Here is a 21,903-nt window from a genome sequence, read left to right as displayed (position 1 = left end):
ACTGAGCGGAAGAAGAAAAGCATGTACCTTTCAGACACTTTTCAGTTGAGAGCTGCATCAGGTGGGAACGTAGATTCAAGCTGTTGATTGCATCAAGCCTCTGGCACTGATCAACCAGGAGAAGACTCTCTCAAGTTTGATGCCAGCTTGTTCTTTTTGGGTTTTTGTGTGTGTGTGTGTGTGTGTGCGGTTGTATGTGTGTGTGCTTGTGTGTGTATTTTTTATGAAACCCTGACCACACAATACCACGAGCCACACTGGAGAGAGGAGCTGAGCGTCAGGAAAGGAGAGATAACCTGTTATTATACTGCCTGAACGAAAAGCTGCCTTACTGGAACAATTGGCTCACTCAGGAGACAGCAGGCGACAGACAGAAAGACAGACCCTCCATGAAACGGCGACTCAAAGGGGGTCATAATGATGTATTTTCCATGAAATGCGACTTTTAGGGATAATTGCCACAAAGGCATGAAAAGTCTTTTAAAAGACCGATGAGGGGAGAAAGTAAATAAACGAGAAGACCTAAAGATGGTGCAGCCTCAAAGAGAGCGTGGATGTGATGAAACAAGGGAGCTGGGAAACGCTTTAGCACTTGCCTTTTGTCGGCAAAGCAAACATCTGTAAAAATGCGCTGAGCAACTTAACAGGCTGAGACAAAGGCAGTCACACCAAAAAAAAACACAACCGCATCGGGCTGACGCAGCAAAGGGTGTGCAGGCAGCAGGTTCAGAGGAGAGAATATTCTGGGTTAGTGGATCTCTCAGGCCATAATTACAGCTGTTCAAGGTCAGGCCTGGACCTCTGTCCCATATCAGTGTAAATCAATAGAGACAGTCAAGCAGTGTCTCTTTGAGGCTCTCCTGTACGGACAATCGTATCACAATGTCCTCTAAGACGACAAAAATAAGAGACTATCTAATTTTAAGGAGGAAGTGGATGAAACTAGGGACCCTAGTAGGCGTACAAACTTTCATCTCAATCCACCCAATAATTATTGCTTAGGACATTTTTCATTCAGACCAAAATGATTATCGTCACCAAGCGGATATGATGTAATTTCAACCTAAAACAAATATTGGTCTCAAATATGGGAAGTTACGTGCTCCACCTCACACTGCCCGTTAAAAAAACCTTTCTACCGCCCTCGACTGTTTACTGTTGAACCAAAATGGCCGCTGCATTCATCTCCCACGTAGTAGGGTGGAGGGCGTAAAAAAGCAAACATTCTCCAGCTCGGTCCGCTTTCCTAACGAGCTGCTGGTTGGCTCCATGCTGTTTGTCTTGATGGGCATTCAACCATACTTTTGATTAAGTCTTCACCGCATTTTTGACGTGGAACAGGTTCCTCGACCAAATGCAGCTAAGCAAACGCTGGCAGAAAGTGATGCGTCTGAAGGTCTCAGTCAGGAGAAGATAAGCCAGAGAGAGCTGGTGGTGGTGGTTGTGGTGATGGTGAACAGAGCAGCTGAGAAGAAGCAGCCTGTGTGCTGCTGCCCAGCAGACACAAGGGATAATTATTGGTGACATGGGGGAGACAGAGGGTGAAGCCCAGACTGATGGTCAGTATAGTTGTCCTGTTAGTCAAGCCATAAAAAGACCTCTGTGGGCAGACAGACGGACACACAGACGGTTGTGTTTGCATGTGCACAAGTTTGTGTGCGGTTATTTGTGTATACGGCACGTGGATTTTGGACATCATCTATGTGAGGTCTTGTATATGCTCTGTGATGGGGTGGCGGGGGTTTTAAGGTATGTGTGTAAGGACTTTGATGGTTTGTGTAGGTGGCGTGGTGGAGTATTTAGGGCTGAAGTTGGATGGATGAATAGGATTCATGCGAATAAAATCGGGTAAATAACTTGAATAGTTGGTTGATTTCTACGGGGTTCTGGATATATTAGGACAAGCCTTCAGGCTTGTTTTGTTAAAGGCTGTTGCTTTTCATCTATAGGAGTGTAATCTGTGATTTAATTGGTTTTTTTCCATGTTGCTCTGTATTAGAAAGTGCTGCTGTACACAGTTTTCTTAAATATATGAGATTAGGAACCACGTAAGGAGGTGTACATATAAAGAAATGCACAAGGATCACGATGATGATGATGATGATAATCTTGTAGTCTGGCTCTGACATTAATAACATACTATTTTAGAGGTCTGTATTGAGGCCCACTCAGCCAGTGGGGCAGACGGGCCTGGTGGACATCCGGGTTTAGCTAATACCACAGCGGACATGTCGTGCCAAGTGTGGTTGTACTAATGACAGCAGTTGTGGTTAACCTCTACTATAGGGGGGGATGGAACAGCAATCCAGGCATGTGGCCGGCAAATCCACCAAGTGATGTGTGTACCGCACTTTTCCATCCCTGTCTTACGCACACACACACACACACACACACACACACACACACACACACACACACACACACACACACACACGCTCATTTCTTCTTCCCCTTGTAACTCTCAAATGCTCACCTGTAGGCATTTTGGTCAAACGGTTCTGCAGCAGGAAATCCTAACATGCCACATACGACACGGCTGCTGCTGAGGTCCCAACCGTGGCTACACACATGACGCCATCTCCCAGCATGCTTCACTTCCAGCACTCCCTCAGTCACCAGACCGCCATGGTTGCCGGATAGCACAGCCCGCAGACGAACCTCCTCTATGTGACCCCTCTCGGATCCCTGTGAACCAGAAAACAGGGCATTTAAAAAAAGGATGATTCATGAGTTTGCTTTGTCCTAAACTTTAATTTAAACTTCTGCCGTGCCAGAGGACAGAAATAGAAATCTGTCACATGTTTCAGTGGCTTTGCTCCACCCTCAACCCCAACCTAAAACAAGAATCATCAGAGTTGATGTACATGACTTCATCTCTGTGCCAACAAGAGATACTATCATCAAAGCGCACGCAACAGTGAGAAGATTACATGTATGTCTAATCATCACACCCTTTAATCATCCACATTACATAGGCAGCAGGAAGGAAACAAACAGAAAACACTGAGTTTGTTTAATGCACCGCAATGATTTCAAATGGTGGAGAAAGTCTAAACAGTTGACAAGGACGACAGCCAAGAGATAAATATCTTGCAAAGAGCCGTTCATCTGTTGGTGGTTGGCTTCTAAACATCAGGCTTGCTGGTGCACACCAAGACCTGGATCTGGAGAAGATCTGGTTTTAGGCTCATCTCTAATTATACATAACCGCTGGCCACAAATGACATTTATGAATTGGAGGCAGAATAAGTCTTCTGGAAGTTGTGTGTGTCCATGCGTGTTTTTACCTGTGTGTAGCGTGCGTCCGTCTCTGGTCTCATATCAGGATAGACAGGATCTGGCTCAACATGGTTCCCACTGAGCTGTTGATGCCTGTTCCCCCGCTGCTCTGCCTCCCGTCTCACTGCTTGTGGTCCGCTCCTTGCTGTTTCCTGTCTCTGCCTGAAGTTTCCACTGTTTGCCAGACGTGAGGGGAGCTCGTGCCCTTGAGGTGAAGGTGGGCCGACCTGCTGGACTGGCCCAGAGCCACCACGATTCCGACGCAAGATCTGAATTTCATGGCCATTTTCTTGTGGTGAGACTCTGCTGCGTCTGGAAGATGTTGGGTTACGATGGAGGGCAATCTCATGGCCTCTTGCAGAAGAAGAGGGGAGTTGAGGTTCTGGTGGTGGTGGTGGTGGGTTCCTCTGTCTTGGTTGGCTTGGCTGGCGTCTGGAGGAGGGGGAAGGGGTCTCATCCACAGTGGCAGAGGAGAAGCCAGGTCTCCTTTCTGGGGTGCAAATGACCCCTAAATCTTCAGCATGGGTGCAGTCATTGACTCCCCAACCATTAGAGCGACAATTTGCAATAGAGTGTTCTGAGCCAGTGCAGCGCACGTTGTCCAGCCAGATCAGACCTAAAAAGGACAGGAAAATATTGAAATAAGATAATAAAAGCTTTTATTAGTTAGCATTTATGGAGAGCAGAACTCCTGCAGCTGTTCTTAGCCGGACTTACCTTGCCCCTCACCAAACTTAGCACTGTGCGCCCAAGTTAAGCTGCGTCGATAACCCAGCTGTCGGCACACCACATTTGCTAAGTTAAGATCCACCTCGTCATCACACACCGTGCCCCAGGCGCCATTGTAGAACACCTCCACACGTCCCTCGTGTGCATTACGACGGCCTACACCCGCGAGACGCACAAGCACCTCTTGGGCAGACAGCTGAGAGGGATAGAGAAGAAACAGGAGGAGGAGGAGGGCGGACAGGGAGCTGAGGCACAGCATCCTGGTGTGTGAAGGACAGATGGTGGAATGAAAGAGAAGTGGTCTCATTAGGTGAAGATGAGGGAAACAAGAGAATGTGAATGTAAAGAACAAAACACCACAAACATCCCAAAAATCACACAAAGCCATGGGAGTCACATTCCTTCCTTTGACAAAACATATAATTAAAAAATCATTTTCTCTCCCTTATGGGGCATTCCACAGTGAAACATAAGATTGATAGATGTTTTCATCTTTTATGATAAAAAAGGCATTTAAAGGACAGTCGGGAGCTTGAGGATGATCTTGAAAACACCAGCTTCAGGCTGAACCAGTCAGAGCTGGAGAGTAATAACCAAAGCTAAAAGTAGCGTCTCCGTCCAGCCAGCGGAAATTTTGGTTTTCCACAAACCCTCAAACTTAGCCGGATGCATTCAGCCAACAGACACAAAAGCAAATAAACACCATGAAAAGAATGTGTTCTCACGCATGAATGGAGCATCAGGTCTGCACCTTTGACAGACCTTCTGGTTCCTTGTGTGTGTGTAATGATGATTTATTGTTTTCTAATAGAAAAGAAACTGGAGATAAGGACACCTTGAAGTAAATCATCCACCAAGCAAGGGGTCGGAGGTCGGTCAACTCCTACTCCACTCATTAGGTACATATCTACCGCAACCATCCAAATATGCGTAAATAAGATTTAACAAATTAAGGCTGAATTCAAGTCGTAATGTGTGTGGATAAAATCTTGATTCTTGGAGAAAAAGTGTGGCTGAGTTTAAAAAAACAAGGAAAAAGAAAGAGAAAAAAGTTAAGAAAGGGGAAAAAAAAAGGATGAACTCACCTATCTGTTGATCTCAGCCTGGAGTCACTGGGAGAGAGAAGGGAGAGAGTACTAGAGGAAAAGAAGGCAGTGAGTTTGGTCCTGCTGTCCCTCTATTCTCCTCATTTCCCTCCCTCTTTCTGTCACTCCCTCAGATCTGCTACTTTATCCATCCCTCCCTTCTGCCCCATCCAAGTCACTAGTTTTCTCCTTTTAAATTGTTAATTTTCGTTCTTTATGGAGTCTGGAAAAGGAAAATGAGTATAAGTATTCACCTAAACAGAGGAAAGAGAATTCAACATAAATGGTATGAGGAGGTTTTTGCTTCCTTGGCTGTCATATTTGTAATTTTGAATCAATATTTAGCTGATTGCATCAGTGTTAAAATGCACCAATTACACAGACTTGTTAAGACTTGTTTTATGTGTTTGAGCTGCTAATCTGCAGCAGGTAGCTCAACTCAAACCAACCTCTCTCTCGCAGGCAAGTCACATGGTCTGAATCCACGAGGCACGTGAGTTTAACTTATAAAACACCGTGATTCTTTTTTAGTCTTATATTCCACATCATGTACTCACATGCACACATTTAGTTCCATCACTGAATGTTTTTGGTTAATGAATTCATACCAACTTCTCCATCTTCAGTCTCATTAATCCTGCTTGTAACTGCAATGATATGATGTCTGTTAAGGTTCTGTGCACGCACGCACGCACGCACACACACACACACACACACACACACACACACACACACACACACACACATTCTTGGCACTATCCCATGCCCACAGTCAGCGGAGTCATGATATAAGTACTATGTGCTGTGCAGTAAGAGCCTGTTACATGAAGTTCAGTTTCGTAACATCCTCAGTCGTGGCACCTCTGCACTTCAAGGAATCTCTCTCTAAGAATAGAGACGGATGGCGGATGGATATTTTGGCAAAAAGATGGATGGATACAACCAAATTTTTTTCTTGTATTTCTTTTAATGTAATGAGTTGAATCTAAAACCAACCAACAATGAAAGAAAGATAGTATAGTTATCATCTTTAAAAACCATGAATCTTCCTCGTTGGTCCGTGTTGGTTTTTGTACAGTTTGAATGTGTACAAGAAAATTAGAAAGAAGAGTTTTAATGTATTGGGAATGCTTTTTTGGTACCTAATTACTGATGCCTTTTCAGTTTAGGGATATAAGACATAAAAGTGCAGTTTAACAGTTATGTTCGCTATGACAGGACGGGACAATAAGGCTCAAGAGCTCCCTCTAGTGGAGCAAATCATGAGTAGTACTCTTTGCTGTGTTCTCCACGCCAATCTTTGCTCCTCTTGCTGACAGCTTATGGGGATGCATTAATAACTTTGATCGCTCTAAGCACCAGCCCTGTTTGAACATCAGAAGTGAAGTGAAAGGCGATAGAATACCAGAAAACATTCAACCGATCACCAGTCAGATGAAAATATCCACACGTTGATCGAGGCTGTCAGCACTTCCTCATCCCATTAACTTGACTACATGTTCTTTGCTATTGATTTATCTGGTGTTCTTTATTACACAGTGGATCATAATAACTCAGCACCTCAAAGATTAAAGCAAACACTAACACTCATCTTCAGTATCCCGACAGCGTGGAGATTGGTGGGTAACGCTTCCGGTGAGTCATGCACTTGTCTCTCTCGATGGACAAAGAGTGAGATTTACACATGATGTCCTTCTCCAGCGCCCTACGTGACTCCTCCAGGTGGGACAGGGAGGCTCGGGCCTCGCTCAGCTGCTGCTGCAGAGATGCCAGAGTGGCATCGATCTGTCTCACCTCCCCTTCAAGACTACAGACAGTAAACAAATGGAGAGAAAAGAGATGAGAGGGGATGGCACGGTGGTGCAGTGGTCAGCGCTGTCGCCTCACAGCAAGAAGTTTTCCAGGTTCCAGCTCCGGTTCAGGCATGGGATATTTCTGTGTGGAGTCTGCATGTTCTCCCTGTTCCTGTGTGGGTTCTCTCTGGTACTCCAGCTTCCTCCCACAGTCCAAAGACATCAAGAGGGGACGAGGCTGATTGATACTCTAAATTGACCGTAGGTGTGACTGTGAGTGTGAATGGTTGTCTGTCTGTATGTGTTGGTCCTGTGATGGACTGGTGACCTGTCCAGGGTGAACCCCGCCTCTCGCCAGAAGGCTGTTAGGATAGGGTCCACCCTCCCCCCTTAACCTTAACAGGATAGGTGGTAGAAAATGGATGGATAAAAGAAAGGGCCAGTGTGTGTGTGTGTGTGTGTGTGTGTTTACCTGAGCTGGGGTTCATCTCTGCAGAGCTCCATGTTGGGTCTAAGAGAACGAAGATAAAGTCTGGACTGAACTACTCTCAGTGGAGCCTCCTTGTTATGGATGGCCTGCTGCAGGGCCACAATGTTCTTCTCCTGGGCTCTGATCTGCTCTAAAACCTACACACACACACACACACACACACACACACACACACACACACAAAGTCACAGTCTACCTATCTCAACAGACCAGCATTTCACTTGATCATCTCCCAGTCTGTACCTGCGTGAGCTTCCTCTCCAGCTGGGTCTTGGCCTCCGTCAGCTCCTCGCAGCGCTGGCCGAAGGCTTGTTCAACATTGGAGCACTGCACCCTCAGATCCTCGGTGGTGTCCAGCAGCACACGCTCCACCAGCTCTCTGGCACACGCAAATTCATTCATGCAAGAATTATTGCAGACTCAGTGTCCAGATAGAAAAGAACAATATATTGTCATGTTTTTATAAGTCTGAGACCGCTTGTAAACGCACACCTTTACAACACTCTAACACAAACATTTGTCACAGGGCATGTGGTGAAGTACAATAGCAAGATCATTGAAATACATTCAGTAACTTCCAGTCATGCAGCCTATATAACAGGCTTTCAGCTGTTTGGAATTTTTATAATAATCAGCAAGAACTGACGACACCAGGCTGAGATGCTTCTAGCACCTTCTATTTGCTCTTTTGTGAGAGCGAAAGTAGGGCACCCTTCCTTCCTCTGTCCTTCTATTATTAGTGTGGTCCCAAACTTTCGAAGCATCCATACAGTAGAACAAAGGAGTTCTGATGCTGCGCTCTCACCTGAGGCTGGTAGTGGTCTGCTCATCGTGTATGGCCTTGGAAAGGTTGTCCCGCGTAAACTTTCTCCAAGATGTGTTGTTACACAGCCTGCAGGAGGTCAGGAGATTATTGAGGTTGTCAAGGTTGTTAATATCCCTGTGTTTGTATCCCTACACAGACTCACTGGTCCTGCATGGCGGCTGAGCTTGGATGTCGCTGTGCATCTGGACTCGTGTTACTGTATCTCCCACTGTGGCCATCAAAGTCGTACGCCTGGTACTTGTCGGACCAGTCCAACTCCAGCATCTGCTTGGTGTCTCTATTTGTCCTGACACACGGACGCACACCGACAGATGATGATTGAATTCCTTCAGATGACAGCAAAACTGTACGCAGCATTTCCGAAACATTGAAAAAAGCAACCGCTCTTGGAGATGTACGCAAATATCCAACTGCTGCCAGTTTCTCTGCAATATTCTAAAAGCAGTTGTTGTTTTAGGATTCATCAAACTGAACTGGGCCTGAAACCTCCACCAGAGTCAGAATCCGAAATCCTTTATTAATCCCTGGCAGTGACATTCTATCAGGTGATCTGCTAGAGAAGGGACTTTGACACTCACTTGATCTGACTGACCACCTGAGCTGTAGTTCTCTTCAGAAGAGCCTGGATGCTTCTGATCAGGTCCAGTTCCTATGAAAACACACTCTGGGTTAGTTAGTGTGTCACTCTGAGCCCTCTGCTGGTGCCTTCTACTGAAGTCCTAATTAGAATTGATCATTTTGAAGCAGAAACAAACACGAACTGATCGCTTAAGCAATTTACCACACAACACAATCTATGAAAAGTTTGCGTGACAACAAAATGATTATGTTTGAATCACAATAACCAACTCGTTCCTTAGAAAAGTGTCGCATATCAGCTATTTTTGGAATTTTTTAAGAAAAAGTAATAAGACAGAAGAATATGTTCATCGGAATCTACAGGCCTTTGCTGCCTCAATGATTTGACAGTTAAAGATAAAGAAAGATTTTGTTCCACTGTAACAATAAATTCTATCAATAAAATGTCAACAACATGACGGAAAAGCAGACATTTTTCTGTGGAAAAAAGACCGAGAGAGTTGATAATTGATACTTGATGATCAGCGAATTAATAGGTTAAAAGTTTGTAAGTTTTGAAATTATGATTTGTACTTATTTAGTTTTTCTTAACTTTCTATTAGTTACCTCTTGGTTCTAAATCATTTATATTAACGGGCTTTTTGGACGCTTCGGTTTTGACCCACAGCTCATGTTAACCACCTTCAGGAGCTCCTCCTCCACACAGTCTCCCACCAGGTCCGGTCCCAGTCTCCTGGTCCTGCAGTTCAGGTTATCGGTGGCGATGGCGAACGGAGCCTCGGTGGCGCCCAGCGCCTTCTCCAGCCGCGTCTTCAGCGCAAGCAGCGCGTCCGTGTCGGCCAGTAGCTGATCGATGTGCCGCTGCAGCTCGGACTTCCAGTGGTGGATCTCCTGGAGTCTTCCCCCCAGGAGACGAGTTCCGTCGGCTTGATTCCTCCGCGTCGCAGCTTCGGTGTGCTGGTTTAGAGTTTTGGAGTCTCGCTGGATCCTCTCGGACTGGTCTTGGTCGGTACCGGCCTGCTGGAGGATGGTGCGGTAGTTGGAGAACCACTCAGCCGGGGTGTATTTAGATGAGCGGTAACCGGCGGTGGCTGAGCCCGAGGACAGCTGCGGTACGTCCGGCTCGGTCGGGGACTCTTTCCCCAGGATCCCCTGGGCCACTGCTCTGCTGTCAACTTGGGGCCGAGACACGAGAACCTCCGAGCTCATTTTCGTATTCAACAGACCTAATTCGAGATAATTAACACAAACTGTTAGCATGTAATTAAGAAGTTCCTGTGCGGTTCAGGTGCGTGTTTGTTTGGTGTCACCTAGTTACAGAGCAGCCTGGGTTCAGGTGACATTTACGCCACGTTTCTCGAATTACAGGGATGAGACGCAACTGCAGACATGCGTGACATCATAGTCAATCACCGGCCTGGGGGGGGGTCACGGGGACGTCACATCCATGTATGGACTGTAGGAATTTTTCAACAAGTCATCATTAATCAATCAGAAGGACCCACAGAGTATGTATTGCGCTGTTCAAAATCTGGAGAGGACACCTTCTGGTTAGTTTAAAAGAACTTATTCAGATTAACAGGAAAGAATACAGAGCTCTGGAGATCGTCTTCCCCTATGCTGGAGTCAGCATACGCAGATGCGTCGTCCCTGGCGTTGGGGCAAGAAGTCCAACGATCTAACTATCTTCTCCAGTTTTATGTGTTACAGGGAGGTGCTTATGTGATTGCTTCTGCGTGCAAGTGTGTATTTTTGATCTTAGTGTTATTTTGCAGAATCTTCTGTCTGACCGCGTGCCAGCACCACCTGTTCCCATCGTATACTTCTTGTTGCATCTGCAAAGACAAAAACCTCTCTTGTCCTGATTCATGACCTTGCTCTTATCTACTTCTGACTCCCACTACTTCATGCTACCGTAGAAATTCTGTGGACTCTGTTCTGACCTGATTAGCTTGAGGGAGTGATGCTAGCTATGAGCTACACTCCTGCTATTCCCTGTTGTGACCTTTCACCTGTGTCCACTCTTATACAATCTGGTCTGTGCTTCACTGCCTTGTGTTTCCTGCATCTATTTTAAGTAAATATATGTATAAATTTAACTACAGTTTAAGCAAATATATATGTATTGATTAATCTACAGTTAAAGCAAATATATGAATAAATTTATCTACATTTCCCCCTGTTGAGCACTACTAAGTGCTCACTTTTTCAGCTGGATAAATTTATAGCTGATCATCCAATTGTGGGGTCTCATCAGTGTACTCATCTACCCAGACGAGCTCAGGTCCGTCCTCATCCAGGGGAGGAGCTGAGGGTTCAGTGGTGGACAGCATCTGGTATGCTGGAGGAGGCCCATTCTGCATATTAACTTTATTCTCCACTGCTGCTGAAATCACACGCTCACACATAGATCTGATTGGTGGGATACAACAATAACCAACAATAATCAATAATGCAAATGCAACCAAGATGCCAGAGAGAACACTCGTAATCATTCCCGACCATTTGCCGAACATATTTTGTCTGTACCTTTCCTGGCTCCTCTAGCCAACCACATTAACTTCTCCTCGGGTGAGGCTTTGTCTTGTAGCTCAATCAACTCAGTCACTGTCCATCTGGGTTTTAGGTCGGTCATGTTGGTCTCTGTTGTCATCATTTGGTATGTCGGGGAATACCCTGCTGCTTGCTTTGCAGCCATATCTGCAGCTTGATTTCCCTTAGCCACCATAGTTCTGCTTGCATCATGTCCCTTGCACTTCACTACTGCAACCGTTTCCGGGAGCATGAGTGCTTCCTCTAATTCTCTCATCATGATCTCATGTCTGATTGGTGTGCCTGTGGAGGTGCAATAGCCTCCTCTTCTCCATTCTGGGAGTTGCACATGTGTTGCGTTAACCGCATATGCTGAGTCCGTGTATATGTTCACTCTCTGTCCCTTCCCTAATTTGCATGCCTCAGTGAGTCCCACAGGGGACTGCTGAGGGGCTGTCTATCACTTGCCCTGTTGCTGGGGTTTCATAGGTTCCATCTGCAGATAGTTTCACTACGGCCCATGCTGCAGAGAGTGAACCATCATGTTTTCTAAAACAACATCCGTCAGAAAACAATGTGCATGTGGCGTCATGATTAGGTGTTGCCGTCAGGTCCTCTCTCAGTTTGAGTCTTGTGTGGCTCTCAGGGCGCACTCGTGCGGTTCCTCTTCTGTCATGTGATCTGCCATATTTATCCCCTCGTGGGTGTAAGTCAAATTAGGTGCCAACAGAGCTTTCTCTATTCTGGACTGTCTTGTTCCTGTCAGAGTGAATGCCTCCGAGGACACCAACCCCACAACTCCATGAGAGGTCAAGATTGTACATGGGTGTCCTGCTATGAGATGTTCGCTTTTGTGTAGTAATTTTGCTAATCCTGCTGCGTGTCTTACGCAAGGTGGTTGTTTGGTTTCGTCTGTGTCTAATGCTACACTCAGATACTTTAACACTGCTCGCCTACCACCCCCTGTTTTCTGGAAAAGAACATTCATGGTGTTGCCTTTTTCAGAAACATCAAGGTAAAAAGTCTGAGAGTAATTTGGTGCTGTAAGAGCGGCTGCCGTTGCTAGTTCTTGTTTCACTTGAACAAATGAGTCCTCTGCTTCTGGTGTCCACACCAAGGGATTAAATCTATTCTTCAGTCCCTGTTCGTTAACTAGCCGGCGAGGCGGGGTCGTCTTGTGGGTGTAGTCGCTAATATGATGACGGCTGTAGCCTGTGAGGCCCAGAAATGACATCATGTCACGAACTGTTTGAGGCTTGGGATGTCTCAGAATGGTGTTACGATGCTCTGCAGAAATGGAAGTGGCGTTACTGGCGACTAATCTTCCCAAAAATGTTACTTGGGAGCGCGCACATTGTAATTTGGATTTTGACGCTTGAAAGCCTCCTAAGGCTAGGGATTTCAGGCATGCCTTGGTGGCTTGTAGACACTCAGATTCAGTGGGTGCGGCAATGAGAAGATCATGTACTAGCAGAACGGTTTCCTGGTCTACTGGGTGCTCTACTGAGTGGATGGCTTTTTTGTGTTGGCACGTCATCATCAGAGTCTTCGCGCGCCAAAACAATGTCACATTTCAGTTTTCCTGGCACAGGTTTGTGATCTTTATCACGTGGTTTTGGTGTCAGTGGAGGTCTGTCAGGTAGCATCTCTCTGGGATCCCATCCTCTGGAGTGAGGCGAGTGATATTCTACTCCTGTTCCTGTCTGCAGTTTTCTGACTGCCATCCATCTTTCGTCAGTACTGGGCTTTGCACACTTTTTAGGGGGCTCAGGTCTCAGTAGGGGGTTTCCAAACAGTCTGGGTTCTACTGTAGATCTGCTTTTCTTTTTCGTAGGGGCGGGTTTGTCAGCTGCGTCATGGTCAGTCTTGTCCTTCTGTGGTTTGTCACCATTATTCTGTAGTCGTCCACCACACCACCATCTTCTTCTATGTCTCTATATGCTTGCTCATCTCTCTCTCTCTTCTCCCTGTCCTCTCGACTTTCCCTGTTTCCGACTTCATTTCTCAGTCTCTCTTCTTCTAGTCTCCTTCTGGCTTCTTCTAACTGCTCTCTCACCTCATTGTATTCTGACTGTCCCTGTCCACCGGAGGCCTCATCCTCCTCTTCCTCAAACTCCACCTGTACATCTCCCTTCATCGAGATAACAGGCATCTGCAACACTGCCGCAGGCGCTGGAGGTGCCGACGGACCTGAGTACGGAGGAGGTTTCTCCTGCGTCCCTTTCAGCGTCTGTATGTGACACCTGGTTCCAGCTGCCATGGCCATCAATGCAACATCCACTCATCTTTCTTCTGACCTGCTTTAGCATGCTTCTTCCGACTCAATCTGCCGGGTTTCACTTTGTCATGATCCATCACTTCATCATACGCCGTCTTCTCATCCACACACAATCTGTCCCTGATACACTGGAGTCCACTGACTCCCCACCACTTCTGTCCTTTACATTGCTGAGTGTATTCATCAAGGTTCCGTCTCAATGTTTTCTTTCCCTTGTCATCACCACAATAGCCAGATATCGCCTGCGATATTAGGCCTTTCCACCACACCTCCCACTGTTCACAGTTCAGTTTATCATTGTTTGCCATGGTCTTTCACAATTAGAATCACACAACACCGTTCAAATGTTGCCACACACACTTCTAGAGGTGTCAGTGGATCTTGTCCTCCTCAGTTGTCTCTCCTCATATGCTTCTACGCTATCCGAAGATCGTGCGATGAGGAGACATAGGTCTGAGAATTTTACTGACTCCTCACCAAGTGTCCAATCCCAAAATTCCCACAGACCCCAGAGACACGCAGACTGGGTAAGTAATTTTAATCAGAGAGGTTGCAGTTTTCCCAAAAAGCTTCAACCACTCGATTTTACTGAGGGGCGGATGTTACTCACTGCAACAGTCTCATTACTTATTCTTCCCACTTCGTCTGTTTTGGATGCCTCAGAAACCACCCACACAATTCCCCGTGCACGTAATGTTTTTTTCACGTCTTTTACTTCTCTTCTTCTTCTTTGACTTCTTCTTTATGAGTTGTTAACTCAATGGACTCCGACACTTAAGCCTGCCAAGCCCGTAGCACCAATTTACCGCTGTCCAATTCATATATTCGGGGGACTCTATTGCCCCGGGCCTCGAACCCACGAGCGCCGTTTATGTCTCTATATTGGACCCTCACTCCAATATTTTAAATCGGACCCTCACTCCGATTAATTTAAAGTCGAACCCTCTCTTCTTTGATAATTTCTTTTCTGTTAATATTTGATGTGTCCAATTCACTTTGAATGACGGTGGTCTTCACAACTCTCTTAATTTGGATTGTCCGATGGCAGTACTTCGATACAACAGGTGACTGCTTACCTTATTTTATCGGCGCCGTCAGAGAATTGAGAAGTCCGAAGTCACTCAGGGTGGTCCTCAATCGACCAAGTAACGATGTCCTTCCTTCATATCACGTTGGGGTCACCAAGTTTCTCTGTAGGAATTTTTCAACAAGTCATCATTAATCAATCAGAAGGACCCACAGAGTCTATATTGCGCTGTTCAAAATCTGGAGAGGACACCTTCTGGTTAGTTTAAAAGAATTTATTCAGATTAACAGGAAAGAATACAGAGCTCTGGAGATCGTCTTCCCCTATGCTGGAGTCAGCATACGCAGATGCGTCGTCCCTGGCGTTGGGGCAAGAAGTCCAACGATCTAACTATCTTCTCCAGTTTTATGTGTTACAGGGAGGTGCTTATGTGATTGCTTCTGCGTGCAAGTGTGTATTTTTGATCTTAGTGTTATTTTGCAGAATCTTCTGTCTGACCGCGTGCCAGCACCACCTGTTCCCATCGTAGACTTCTTGTTGCATCTGCAAAGACAAAAACCTCTCTTGTCCTGATTCATGACCTTGCTCTTATCTACTTCTGACTCCCACTACTTCATGCTACCGTAGAAATTCTGTGGACTCTGTTCTGACCTGATTAGCTTGAGGGAGTGATGCTAGCTATGAGCTACACTCCTGCTATTCCCTGTTGTGACCTTTCACCTGTGTCCACTCTTATACAATCTGGTCTGTGCTTCACTGCCTTGTGTTTCCTGCACTCTATTTTAAGTAAATATATGTATAAATTTAACTACAGTTTAAGCAAATATATATGTATTGATTAATCTACAGTTAAAGCAAATATATGAATACATTTATCTACAGGACTCAAATATGTTTTTCGGCCAAAAAATGGTGTTGGTCTCGTCATTCAGGTGTACAAGTCTCTCTCTCTCACACACACACACACGCACACACACTTACAGTAAAAAAAACATGTATGATGAAACTGTGTTTCATAAACAGCATCATTTGATAAAGTAACAGTCAGACTCAATAAATACAAGCGCGTTTGTGGTTATTATGTTTAATGCCCGGTGAAAACCAGGCTAAATATCAGGCGCAGCTGTCAGTACAGCTTATCAGCAGCATAAATTACAGCCGTTAAAATGAATCAGCCTCTCTGTCGAATAGATGGATAAAAACTGATCGATGCAAAGCTGGTGATTGAATTATTATTCAATCACATTAATTTAATCAAGGTAGCCAAAATAAATATATAAGAATATACAGTACTAAAACAATTAGTGAATTGTTACTATTACTAATATATTTCTATGCTAGTTAAAAACATTAAAGGACTGACCCCAGATCAGTATATTTTTACAGTGTGAGGGAGTGTTTGTGTTGAGCTCATTTATCTACATTTGAAATGCATTTTTTTTTATTGACACTTAACACCATTGCTATAATTCTGCCTATGTGTGTATGACTGTGATATTCATCAAATGATAGCGATTACATTTGAAATTATTTTTACTCAAATATTTATTGTACACTAAACATTTTTACCAAAGGTGCAGACATGATGAAAGGTTGCTAGTATTTAGGAAATTTAGATGAAAGGGAACGTTACGTTAGACAAGCGAAGTATAAATAAACAGACAATGTAAAACTTATCCCCCATATTTTTCATGCAGAATATGTAAAACAATCCAAAAAAATGTGATGACCATGCAGTTCATCTGTCATTCATATAAACCTGATTAACGTAGAGCTCCTCTGATGTGACATTCAGGTAAATATTGCCCTCTCCATCTTCGTCTGTATCAACATGGCGACGGGTTCTTGGGTGCTTAGGCACCTTCAGCTTTGAGCTCGTGACAACTTCCTGATTTTCATAATCCTAAAAAAGAATCCATTAAAAATATTAAACATATAGGCTGGCAAAAGCAGACACGTTGAGGAGATACTGAAGTTTATATGCGCATATTTTCAAATCACACCAGCTGTTGGGTAAAGTTGGATTATTTGCAGCAAAACAGTGATCATTCATTGGTGGATTTGTCTGTCCAGTTCTTTGTTCAAATATTTTGTCCTTTACAAGCAATACTGCTGTCAAATCTGCTGTGAATATTTAATGTTCTGTTGAATCTTTTGACCCCAGAGATAATGTCAGATCAAGCAGGGGATTCCCTGAGGAGTTCCTGAGCTTTTTTTCATGAACCAAATTGCTAACTTCCACCAACATCTAATAATCCAGTCAACAGATTGCCTTAAGGTTCAGTTTTCTTACATCGGACACATTCGTCTCGTCTTCTGTTGGCTTTTTGAATCCATCCATGCTGACTTCTGCTTCTGCAAACAAACATCACGATAAGAAGTTACACTGTTTGGTGTGCAATATTTGGAGATTTGTCCAATGTCTCTGCAAGACATACCTTGTACTTTGGCACATTTGTATTTATAGACTATCGCCAGGGTGAATGTCAGAATGAGCAGCACAGCAACAGGCATGACAAAAACCAAAGGGGTAAAAACACTTGTTTCTATTAAAAAAGAAAGAAAAGAACCTAAATAAAGACTTACTGAAAACCCATACCAGCATCATACTGGTCTCATTTTTCATTCGTAAAAAGCAGAAGTGGCCAAAAATGTAAAAAATTGTGCAAGTGTCTTTTTTTTTTTTTTGTTGAGCGTGAGATTAGCATCTGTTGCCACCATGAACAAAAGCTACTACCAGAAGACGAACCCACCTTGGAAAGGTTTGCCAAAGGAATATGTGGTTTGTGTTGTGACAGGTGCCATACCTGGCCTCTGTGAAAAGACTGAGAGAAAGATACTCTCTGGATCCACTGAATCCGTTCATTTTCAGAATAAACACGGTTGACCATGTGCAGATCACCGGAAATTAACCACAAAAACTTATAAACACTGAGTCTTTGTCTGTAGGCTACTTGTGATGCATATTAGAATGACATTTTCAAGTTAAATTTGCAGTGAAGTGATATCTACTCCTCATGATCTTACCCACAGACAGTTGAGTCTTTGTGTAGTTACCGACACTCCAGCGCGGCTCTGACCCGCACCAGTATGTCCCAGCATCACTCGGGTTCAGTTGTCTGATCGTGACCAGGAAAGAGCTGGAAGCAGCATCATCTTCCAGTGTGAAGCGGAGATCCTTCTGGTCGGTACAGTTATTACGGGTTTCTCCTTTGCAGAAAAACATCCTGTTTTCCCTGTGCTGACGTTGATAGGGACATTGTACAGTTGCTGAATGCCCCACAACACCGCTAACAGTGTAGGAGTTCACACAGCACCACTCTGTGAAAACACAATCAGAATCATTGAAGAGCAGCCTGCATTTCTTTATTCAGAATTTAATCAACTTCAGAAGCTGAAAACGTATTCTCTAATGTTAAATAAAAGCTATATGATCACCTTTGACTTCTAGCACAACACCAGAGAAGGAATCCAGGCCAGTGTTTCTATGGACACCACAGAGATATGACCCAGAACCCTTCAGGGTCAAACTGGAAATGGTCACCTTAAATCTTTTGAGTATCTTTTCATCATGAAGACTGTATTGTGCTTTTTGCTGGTCGTCAGATATTATCAGTGCCTGCTGCAGACATGTGGAAGGCTGGTTTCCTCTGCAGAAGTACTTCAGGTTGTTCATCTCCTCAGGCTTGTACGGACAACTGATGGTCACTGACTCTTCCTCAAACGCTTCAACTTTAGTGACCTGCTCACAGCAAGTGTCTGCCAGTCAGGCACAAACATAAGAGAGTGTTACTCAAGCAGCAATGTCACAGTGTAAAAGAAGAGCCTGACATTAAAAACATTAGTTAACATGAGTCAAAGTAGGGTTGCAATGGAACTGAAGTCCTCTCTTGATTTTCATTTGTTCTCATTAATTCATAAAAACAGAAAAAAATTCAATAAAACAGCCCTAATTTTCAGAGTGAATGAGATGCTTTTACTTAAGTATAAAAACATCTCTGTTTTTCTGTATTAGTGAGATTATTTAATTGTTAATTAAGTAAAACTGAGTGGATTTTTTTGCACGAACTTTTCTAAAGTGGTTGCAATACACTTCTGTACGCTGGTATGGGATTTACAGAGTACAATTACCATCTCAGAAAATATCATGCCATATACTACAATATGAGTTATAAGGGTTTTGTGTTTGAACAAATGCTTTATTTGCAAAATAACATAAAATAAGTCTCAAAGTTAAATTTAAACTGTTTTGTAATAAATATAAAGTAGAATAAGTCAGCATCTTATAAATAAATGTAGATGTAGGGTCAATGTAAATCTGTCGTACCACTCTACTGACATCAGGATACCACCGCAACATTATGACCAAGAGTAAAAGCCATTGGTAAGACAGTAACAATACTTGTCAGTGTTACATCAGTTACATTCATTTCATCCTGGCAATATATTTGGTCCATCCACTATAAATCACTATTCCATATCTAACCTTCTGAAACACAGCGAGGTGGAAACAGGAGGACCAGAGAAGTGCCTCAGCGTTCTCACTGACTTCACTCTCTTACCTGGCTCTACATGCAGTTTTACTTCAGTGTAGATATCCCGGCCGGTCCTGGTCACCCCACACCAGTATGTCCCAGCATCCCTCATGCTCAGATTGGAGATACTGGCTGTGAAGACCAGTTTATTTTTGTCATCATGGATAGAGTACCTGCCCGTCCCTGCTCTAGTGGATGTAATAAGTACATCATTGTCACCACAACCATTTCTGCACAGGTACTTCTCATAAGACTCGTAGCCCACTGCATAGGGACAAGCAATGGCAGCTCCTCCTCCATCAAACCCCACAACACGAATCAAGTCTTCAGCACTGGTCACACAACAAAGAGCAGCTGCAAAACAGAAATAAAATATCATCATGTACTGTAGGTACAGTGCAAAGAACAGCAGTGCAAATACTGACACCAAGGCAGAGATAGACAACTTGCATGTTCACATACAGACATTTATTCTTACTTACACCACACAGCGAACTGTAGCTGCTGGAGGTTCCACATCTTCATAAAAACTGCCAGAGAGGAAAGTGACACTGAGGCATGGAAATATTGAAAAAGTCTCACTTCTGCATTTAAGTCCCAGCAGGGTATGAAACTATGACTGAAAAATTCACATCCTATTTCTTGAAAACTGTTGTACCAACATAGTCAGACAATGTTTTAGATGGATTGAAATGTATTTAGTTTGAGTCTTCACATCACACAGAAGCTATTATAAATATAGAATTTCAAAGTTGATGATTAATGCATTTATGCTAAAATATTCATATGAAATACAGAAAGATGTAAAATTCAATATGCAAATAAACAAAACAAAAAAAGAAAAGTATGTCTTTTATTCCCTGTTTTAGTAATCCATCCCATCCATCCAGACTGCCATCTGGCAGGGCTTTGAAGTTGAACTTTCCATTTAAAACTGACGTACTCTTTTCCATGTTAGTCCTACCTTAACGCTCATCTGTCCCAAGTCTTGAGTCATTTTTGTGAGTGTCGAGTCAAGTAAGTCACAAAATTATAATAAACTGGACGACAACCATCTTAAGGTGCTGAACCTTATTTGCAACAAATATTTCAATATGTCTCAAAAAAACACATTTCATGAAAAAGTGAACTTGAACAAGAATGAATTCAATGTCCATTATTCCTTCAAAGAGTTCTTAGAGAGAGAAATAGAAGCAGTGTAATTCGGCCTTGTATTAATGAATGTGTGTGTGAGAGATGGGGTGTTAGCTCACGTTAGCTTTAAAAGAATGAACCAGCAAGATCTCACATTACTTACTTCTCCTTGTGTAGCCTGAAATGCTGAATAAACTCAAAGGTGGTGTGGTTGAGCGGCCCGGTGTGGGGTAGTCGTCCGGCAGAGCAGTGATCAGAAAGCAGGCGGTCAAGCACATGTCACGTACAAGAATTCTTAGAATCTCGAGAGAGGCATCTAGGTTGGGGTTGAATGGTTCAAGTTCCTAGAATCAACATAGGCAAACAATCTGTCAAGCACCAAGTAAGTTTCCGATTACGAAAACCCAATCATGAGAGGGCACGTGTCAGAACCTGTGGTTTGACTTTCATATATTTATTCTTAAATTCAGCACATAAGCATCCTTGATTCTGCGTATTTAGCGCATCAGCAACATGAGCAATCATCCTCAAAGTTTCTAATAGTCTCAGCAGATCACATCCTGCCTGACCTTTTGCAGAGAGGTATAGAAACTAACAGGTCAATTTTACTTGCACAGATCATAGGTGTCATATAGTTCCATTAGCGTATTTCTTAACAACTCACATTAAACAAAAGAAAAAGATTTATAGGCATAACAGGGGAATGCTCAAACAATAAAGAAATTAAGCAAGATTCTACAGTGGTGCTGGAGGTGTCCAAAATGTTGGCACTGCAGACCTTGCCAACAGCTACTCTTTTTCGTTTTCTATCAAATTTTGTTTGAAGCCAAATTTTATGATTTTGGGAACAGCAGTGCCAGCAGTGCCTTCCATCTTCCAAATCTCTGTTCCAGCCACTCTACAGTCACTGGGGTGAGGCGTGTGTCAGCTGGTTAGATTACAGGTTGCCAGGTTAGCCCGAAAAAACCCCCCAATATTTTAATTGATTCGCGTATTAACAACGAAAGCAATGACTTATCAAGTCACTGCATGCAAGTCAAAGTCAAGTCTGAAGTCATGAATAGTAAGTTAATGTCAAGACTAGTCTTTTATCACGTTTGTCAAGTAAGTCACAAGTCCCTCAATCTGGCATCTTAAGTCTGACTTCAGTCGAGTCACTCTACTGAAGACCCTCATGTCTGCTCAGCTCCACGGTGGAGGACCACTCCAAGTTCAGTAGATCTCCCCAACATTTCCATTGCCCCTCAATAACTAAATAAATATGTAAAGATTTAATTAATGTCATGCGTAAAACCAAAATGTCATCTGGATGGTGTGGAGTGGCCCCATCATCACAGGCACTCCCAGTATTTCTATGGCCCTGCCCACATAGAAATCCTACGGGATGGCAGCTGACATTTCAGCCTGAACAGGATCTGACTTTAACTAGCAGAGAGGAAAATGACTGGCAACTGGTGACAAAAAAGAAGAGGAAGCAAAACGGAAGTTCAAGGGCTTTATGGCCACAAGACCACAATGAGCTCATGGACAAGAGTAATACTAGGAGGACAGGAGACAAGAGTGACACTGGGAAGACAGGAGACAAAAGTGATACTGGGAAGACAGGAGACAAGAGT

The 21,903-nt window shown here is 43.8% G+C and overlaps 3 protein-coding genes across 12 annotated transcripts in view; all 3 read right to left on the bottom strand.

The window, feature by feature from the left end:
• Positions 1 to 5,212, bottom strand: part of LOC147257147 (lysyl oxidase homolog 4-like) — a 17,924-nt gene extending 12,712 nt beyond the window's left edge. For 2 of the 3 annotated variants that reach the window (XM_086210891.1, XM_086210892.1), the window contains exons 1-3: positions 3,997 to 4,528; positions 3,288 to 3,895; positions 2,474 to 2,685 (exon numbers count right to left, since the gene is read on the bottom strand). In XM_086210891.1, coding sequence (XP_086067017.1) covers positions 2,474 to 2,685; positions 3,288 to 3,895; positions 3,997 to 4,396 — 1,220 coding nt within the window. In that variant the 5' untranslated portion in view covers positions 4,397 to 4,528. Of the gene's footprint in view, positions 1 to 2,473; positions 2,686 to 3,287; positions 3,896 to 3,996; positions 4,529 to 5,093 lie in introns of those variants that run through there. The other variant, XM_086210893.1, reaches the window with a different exon arrangement.
• A 715-nt stretch (positions 5,213 to 5,927) lies between these two features.
• Positions 5,928 to 14,980, bottom strand: tekt4 (tektin 4). 3 transcript variants are annotated; one of them, XM_086210934.1, is made up of 9 exons: positions 14,871 to 14,980; positions 14,668 to 14,782; positions 9,463 to 10,007; positions 8,781 to 8,851; positions 8,345 to 8,488; positions 8,182 to 8,268; positions 7,620 to 7,755; positions 7,359 to 7,513; positions 5,928 to 6,900 (listed from the first exon to the last, which is right to left on the bottom strand). In XM_086210934.1, the coding sequence occupies exons 3-9, from the start codon at positions 9,988 to 9,990 to the stop codon at positions 6,687 to 6,689; spliced, it is 1,335 nt and encodes a 444-aa protein (XP_086067060.1). In that variant the 5' UTR covers positions 9,991 to 10,007; positions 14,668 to 14,782; positions 14,871 to 14,980; the 3' UTR covers positions 5,928 to 6,686. The 3 variants fall into 3 exon arrangements, with proteins under 3 accessions (XP_086067060.1, XP_086067059.1, XP_086067058.1); XM_086210933.1 differs by lacking the exons at positions 14,668 to 14,782; positions 14,871 to 14,980 and adding an exon at positions 10,092 to 10,237 and having other exon boundaries at positions 5,971 to 6,900; XM_086210932.1 differs by lacking the exons at positions 14,668 to 14,782; positions 14,871 to 14,980 and having other exon boundaries at positions 5,977 to 6,900; positions 9,463 to 10,237.
• On the bottom strand, positions 10,244 to 20,731 carry LOC147257145 (polymeric immunoglobulin receptor-like). Of its 6 annotated transcripts, none has more exons than XM_086210922.1 (10): positions 20,451 to 20,729; positions 19,636 to 19,704; positions 19,181 to 19,507; positions 18,057 to 18,377; positions 17,646 to 17,939; positions 17,372 to 17,443; positions 17,057 to 17,164; positions 16,912 to 16,973; positions 16,378 to 16,521; positions 10,244 to 10,616 (listed from the first exon to the last, which is right to left on the bottom strand). In XM_086210922.1, the coding sequence occupies exons 1-10, from the start codon at positions 20,563 to 20,565 to the stop codon at positions 10,500 to 10,502; spliced, it is 1,629 nt and encodes a 542-aa protein (XP_086067048.1). In that variant the 5' UTR covers positions 20,566 to 20,729; the 3' UTR covers positions 10,244 to 10,499. The 6 variants fall into 6 exon arrangements, with proteins under 6 accessions (XP_086067048.1, XP_086067047.1, XP_086067049.1 ...); XM_086210921.1 differs by lacking the exon at positions 10,244 to 10,616 and adding an exon at positions 15,030 to 15,161 and having other exon boundaries at positions 20,451 to 20,730; XM_086210923.1 differs by lacking the exon at positions 10,244 to 10,616 and adding an exon at positions 15,030 to 15,161 and having other exon boundaries at positions 19,636 to 19,683.
• Positions 20,732 to 21,903: the final 1,172 nt, after the last annotated feature.

Source organism: Aulostomus chinensis, chromosome 8, assembly GCF_037954235.1.
Source record: "Aulostomus chinensis isolate RoL2024-O1b breed Wild chromosome 8, RoL_Achi_v1.0, whole genome shotgun sequence".
Taxonomy (NCBI): domain Eukaryota; kingdom Metazoa; phylum Chordata; class Actinopteri; order Syngnathiformes; family Aulostomidae; genus Aulostomus; species Aulostomus chinensis.
This window is presented reverse-complemented; position numbering and strand designations above follow the sequence as displayed.

Excerpts from the sequence above, each read along its gene's own strand:
- tekt4 (XM_086210932.1), bottom strand. The coding sequence starts at position 10,041 with ATGCTAACAGTTTGTGTTAATTATCTCGAATTAGGTCTGTTGAATACG. Across the intron at positions 7,514-7,619 it reads TGGAGAGGAAGCTCACGCAG|GTTTTAGAGCAGATCAGAGC; the intron begins GTACAGACTGGG and ends GTGTGTGTGTAG. Across the intron at positions 6,901-7,358 it reads AGAGATGAACCCCAGCTCAG|TCTTGAAGGGGAGGTGAGAC; the intron begins GTAAACACACAC and ends TACTGTCTGTAG.
- LOC147257145 (XM_086210921.1), bottom strand. The coding sequence starts at position 20,565 with ATGTGCTTGACCGCCTGCTTTCTGATCACTGCTCTGCCGGACGACTAC. Across the intron at positions 16,974-17,056 it reads CAAATGTGCCAAAGTACAAG|AAGCAGAAGTCAGCATGGAT; the intron begins GTATGTCTTGCA and ends GTTTGTTTGCAG. Across the intron at positions 16,522-16,911 it reads ACGAGACGAATGTGTCCGAT|GATTATGAAAATCAGGAAGT; the intron begins GTAAGAAAACTG and ends ATTCTTTTTTAG.